The following is a 5,509-nucleotide window of genomic DNA, read 5'->3' as shown; positions in this document are numbered from 1 at the left end:
TTTTTTTTTTTTTTTTTTTTTTCTTTGTGGTACCAGGGATTGAACTCGGGCCTTTGTGCTCGCAAGGCAGCCAGTGCAACCACTGAGCCAAATACCCCACCCATTGGGGTGATATGAAAGGAACAGAGCAGCTAGCTTCCCTTTCGCATGAATTTGTTGCCTAATCTCTGAAGAGTCGCACAGCTGTGGCTGGCAACACACTTGGGAAGAAGTGCTGGGGCCTCCACTTTCAAGCACGTCTAGTGTAGACTCCTGCCTAGAACCGCTCTCCTACTATCCCCACTCTGAGGGGCAGTTGGCTGGTCCCCCACTCTTCACAGAGCCTCTTGGCTCTGAATTTTTCCTGGGCCTTCCCTGTATCTGTACAAAAGCTACCATCCTGAGTTGGTCGAGCCTCTTCAAGTACAAGAAACAGAAACCCATTTCCCTTAGTGAAATGGCCTCAGGGAAGCCAGAAGAGAGCCTTCTGGAATCCTGGCCCGGAGGGGACAGGCAGTGAGGCCTGGAAGCAGACCAGACGGGACCTGGAGGGCCTGCGTCTGCCCAGACTTGCTTATTGTCTTTCAGGGACTTGCTTTATTCTGCTTCCCTTATCCCATAATGGATCCCTTACCCCAACGGGCCATGTCCTACAGCAAGCTCTGGCTCTGAAGATTATTATTGTCCTGTTCTCTGGAGCCGAGCAGCTGGGCTGTGACAAGCATGTGGTTAGTTCTGGACACAGGGGCGGTTTGGTTATGCTGTCCTCTTCCTGACAGAGCAGACTGCTTGGGGACGGGGCGTTTAGGGCGATCTCTGAGCTGAACCTGGAACCTGACAACAGACTGGAATTTCTTCTACAAGGGTACGATGAGGCATGGTAAGAGTGACTGTGCATCTAATTGACCACGACAGCCAGAAAGCGGTGAACATGAGCTCAGACTTAGAATTCTGCTGGACAAGGCTGGGATTTTTGGGAGAAGCATTTGTATTTCCTTTATTTTCTTAGTAAGTTTCCATTTGAACGTTCCCATGAGAGTTGGCTGAAGTGGAGCAAGAAGAGGAAGGACAGACAGAGCAGGGATTTAGATGAGTACTGGGCTTCCAGCTGCTCTAGGCTGAGGGCTGAGCTGGGAGATGATGTGTGAAGCTTCCATTGTGTCTGTAGGCCCAGTGCCAGTGAGGGTTGCTTCAGGTTGTACCTGCCTCCCTCAGAGCCGTGTCTATTTCTAGGCCACTGAATGGCGGGCAGTAGCTGGCCTCTTCCACGTGTCAGCAGCCCAGTCTGAGGTTTTCACCATGTGTGGCTGATGGATGGTTGCATCCCCAGTACCTAGCTCGGTGCCTGGCATCTATCAGTAAACATTTGTGAGTGAATGAGGACAAGACGGTGTCTGGCAAGGAGCTCGCTGCAGGAAGAGCGGTGTCTGCCCCGGAGTGCCAAGCCCCAGACGGCTCTGTCTCTGGCAGGTGCAGACTGGCAGGGGTCAGTGTTTATTCTCTGCTGCTGACCATCTGCCATACACTTCAGTTTGGGCCGGGTCCCCAGAGCTTATTGTATCAAGTTCTCTATCTGTCATTGCCTCTCCTGTACTGTTACGATCTTTGGCCAGAGGGTAGATCCCAGTCTCCTGGCACTGCCCTAGCTGTTGTGTTGAGGGTTAGAAACAGAGACACAGTCTGTGAAATGAGGTGGGGGTGGACCAGTCTTGGACGGACAGGTGCCTGTGTCCCATGCATCTTGATTCCGCCTTCTTATGTTGCAGGTTTTTCCAGAAGTCGAGAGGCTGGGGCCTCCCAAGTGCACATGGCTTCCCAGAGCAGAGGCCAGACTTGAGCACACATTGCTGATTTCATACCCTGTGTTTTTTCCATGGCTAATTCTGAATGCCCTCCCAAGTTTTTGCTAGGACAGGAGTTTGGCAGGTTTGCACACGTGCATGTGTATGTGTGCACATGTGCGTGTGTCTCCTCATCTAAGTTGTTCTTTTTCACTATGTTGATCTAAGGAATGCCCTGAATTCCTTACAGATGCTGCCTTCTCTGACCATGAAACTCCAGGTGTCCGAGTTGCTGATGGCCTGGTTTGGCATCCTGAGCTGTGTGCAGGCCGAGTTCTTCACTTCTGTTGGTACGTGGAAGTACTGCCTGTTCTCACTGAGGGTGGGATGGCTCCATCCATTGGTTTTGCCTAGTTCTAGTAGAGTAGAACTTGCAAAGTTGCTTCTCCGTGCACTGATCCTGATGATCTTGGTGTCCAGTGAGCCAGCTCCCTGAATTATGCCTTCCCATTTGGGAAGTACACCCATACACAGGCTTTTTGGCTCTTTTACCACCTTCCCCTGGGGCAAAGGAGTGGTGAACTCTGTGTCCTAAGGATTTAGCCTTTCCTCTCCTTCTCATCTGGAGTTCCAGAGCCCTTAGTACATCCCTGCCAGTAATAGGACCAGCTGGGCAATGGCAGGAGAGTGATATTTGGGGCTTCTGCTTTGAGTAGCCCCTGGTACACTTATCCTGCACATCTTCCTGGCACCTCTGCCTTTCTCTTCCTGAAGTTAGGCCCGAGACCATATGAGTGGCTAGGCCTCTTTCTTTCAAATCCCCGTGGTTCCCAGAGAGCCATTACATCCTTGGCCCAAGGGACTTGCTTTTGTGTTCACGTTTTATGCCCAAGGGAAGGGGCTGACATCCCTTACGTGTTTCATACTGGCCTTTACTTCCCTCCTGCAGGGCACATGACTGACCTGATTTATGCAGAGAAAGACCTGGTGCAGTCTCTGAAGGAGTATATCCTCGTGGAAGAAGCCAAGCTCGCCAAGATTAAGAGGTGAAAGTGCCCTAAGGCCCTGCAGCCAACCTGAGCCGGGCCTCCTGCCCAATACCCTGAACCCACCCAGGAATTCAGGAGAGGAGAGAGTGGGAGGATATGAGGCTGGCCTGGAGGTTTCTTCCTGCCAGTCCTCTGGAGTAGCTAAGTACATGGGCGAAGGAATAATTGTGCTTTTCCTTTCTACTTAAGACTTTTTTTAGTACTTAGATTCCCCAGGTTTTACCTAGATTAAGGAGCTAGAAAGATCTGTGGGGATTACTGTATTCATGTTTTATTCCTCTTTGTGAAGGTAAAGAATTCTCACCAGGAAAGTTCCTACAGGTCAAGACCTGTGTGGGTAGAGTGTTATTCTTTTCATTTGATTGTGCAGTTGGGCCAGCAAAATGGAAGCCCTGACCAGCAAGTCAGCTGCAGACCCTGAGGGCTACGTGGCCCACCCTGTGAACGCCTATAAGCTGGTGAAGCGGCTGAACACAGACTGGCCTGCGCTGGAGAACCTCGTTCTGCAGGACTCGGCTGCAGGTGAGGGCCGGGAGCAGGTGGACCATGGGCGTGTGCCTGTGCCTGGGCTGTGGGGTCGAGCGAGTTTGGATCTGTGCACACAGTGTGGTGTGGCTGCTCAGACCTGCCCATCCTCAGCTCTCCCTTCTGTGTCCTGCCAGTGGGCTGTTGTTGTTTTTTTGCAGATGTATAATAGTAATCAATGTGTGCCTTTTTGTAGTGTTTTATTCCCCCCACCACACATACCATTTTTTGGTGATTTTTTTTTTTGTTTTTTAGTATCAGAGATCGAACTCTGAACGCTGTGCTTGTGAGGCAGATGCTGGAACCACTGAGCTAAATCCCCTGTCCTTGTAATGATTTTTTTATGATTATACTTTATTTATACATGTTTTTATGGAAACATTAGGAAACACAGACGGAACCCCACATGAAAATTGTAGTTTTTACTCCTGGTGCCCGGAGCAATGTAGTGCCCGGTGGTAAGCAGTGTTAAAATTATAATCTTCCTACACATGCATATACCCTTTTTAAAAAGGGAGCCATGTGTATACTAGGGGGTGAAAACTCATTTGCTTCAAGAGACAAATTAATTAAAATGAGTGAATTGGGCTGGGCATTGGGACCAAGGCAAACTGGGAAGCTAAGCCCCATCTGAGTTCTTTCCTATTTATGTTTTCTACAAACAAAACATCTTTTGATGGGTTTCTAAGAGTATAATCTTCCCTGAATCTCCCAGCTTCTCTTTTTTTGGGTGGGGAGACTAGCAGAGGTTTGAGTCTGGGTTTTGCTTTGTAGCCCTGGCTGGCCTTGAACTCTCAACCTCCTGCCTCAGCCTCCTGAGTGCTGGGCATTACAGACATGAGCCACCACACCCAGCACCAGCTTCTCTGCCTCATGATTTTGGTGGCTGGATAATAATCTGTCTCGCTGTTACACTGTAAGACTGATTACGTCTTCAGACACGGGATTGTTTCCAAATTAGCAGCAGTCTTTTATGTATGTCTTGGTATCTATCTCAGATCACTTTTCTAGAAAAACTAGAAATGGTATTTACAGGTCAGAGTACAAATTTTAAAAAAGCTTTTTCTGCAGTGGCAATCTCTGTGCTCTGACCCTTTCCTGTCAACAGGCACGGATGGTGGGGTGGCCCAGGAAGCAGGCCTCATGGATGCCCAACCCTGGTCAGCCCTGCGTCCTGTCCCTGAGCTGGGAGTGCCGATGAACCTCAGACGAGCTGTCTCTGGCTGAGACAGTCCACCCCACGTGGCCAGGCAGGGTTGGACTTGACTGGGGCGGCAGGGCTGTGGGGGGGGATTGGTGAGCTTGGCCAGGCTGGAGCCAGGCCCAGTGAGCTCACTGCCTCCAGAAACCACGGCTGCCTTCCGAGCTGCCTCCTCCCAGGCTGGGCCTCTGGCTCAGAACAGGCTGTTCCGCCTGCACACTGGATCCCCACACTGATCTCGTTCTCTGTGACCTCTGCTCCTATCCACATCTGGAAAGCCTCATAATTACCTGGAAGGGGATCAGACAGGCTCAGAGAGGATTAGGTGGTTTTCATCTCTGACTTTTAAGTTCTTTCCCCTGAAATAAGGGGAACATACTGATAGTGCACTGTGTCTCCTTCTAGGAGCGTGCATTCTGTTCCTGGATTCTAAACTCTTCAGAGTCCCTCCCCATGAGGAAAACAAGATAGCAGCTTCCTGGTGCCCACTGGGTCTGCAGGCGTGGCTAGAAATGGGTGTTTGAGATTCATGTTGTAAGAGTAGCTGACTGTGGGTGCTGCTACTCTTGGGAAAGGGCCAGGAAGGAATGACTTGGAGTTTTCTTCCTTGTTCTCAGCTCATGGGCAGAACTGAAGGCCTCAGTGAGTTTGGGAAGATGTGGCCCCACCTGAGTCCTGGGCTTATAAGAGGTGACCTTTTGCTTGCAGTCCCAGAAGAGCCTTTTCAGGGTATTGAGCTGTCAGAGACTCTCCCGGGTTCTAGGCTGTGGAATTGGGCACCATAAGTGGGGAGCTTTATCCCTTGATTTTGACTCCTAGACTCCCAAATACAAACCAGTATGTAGGATGTTTCTTATTCAGTTCCAAATGAGCAGCACAGGCAGTTAGAAAAGAAGTGTACAAAAGGAGAAATCTTGTGATCAGCAACCATCAGGAAGGATTTCTTGGTGGAAGGGCATATATTATACATATAT

General features: G+C 50.0%; 1 protein-coding gene across 4 annotated transcripts in view; it reads left to right on the top strand.

Moving 5' to 3' along the window:
* Nucleotides 1-5,509, top strand: part of P4ha2 (prolyl 4-hydroxylase subunit alpha 2) — a 30,917-nt gene that overhangs the window by 6,610 nt on the left and 18,798 nt on the right. For all 4 annotated transcript variants that reach the window (XM_010639771.3, XM_010639769.3, XM_010639770.3 and 1 more), the window contains exons 2-4: nt 2,011-2,110; nt 2,710-2,806; nt 3,180-3,331. In XM_010639771.3, coding sequence (XP_010638073.1) covers nt 2,011-2,110; nt 2,710-2,806; nt 3,180-3,331 — 349 coding nt within the window. The remainder of the gene's footprint in view (nt 1-2,010; nt 2,111-2,709; nt 2,807-3,179; nt 3,332-5,509) is intronic.

This window comes from Fukomys damarensis, unplaced genomic scaffold, assembly GCF_012274545.1.
Source record: "Fukomys damarensis isolate Sample0158 unplaced genomic scaffold, DMR_v1.0_HiC HiC_scaffold_9, whole genome shotgun sequence".
Classification (NCBI taxonomy): domain Eukaryota; kingdom Metazoa; phylum Chordata; class Mammalia; order Rodentia; family Bathyergidae; genus Fukomys; species Fukomys damarensis.
The sequence above is the reverse complement of the archived record's forward strand: the minus strand, read 5'-3'. Positions and strand labels throughout refer to the sequence as shown.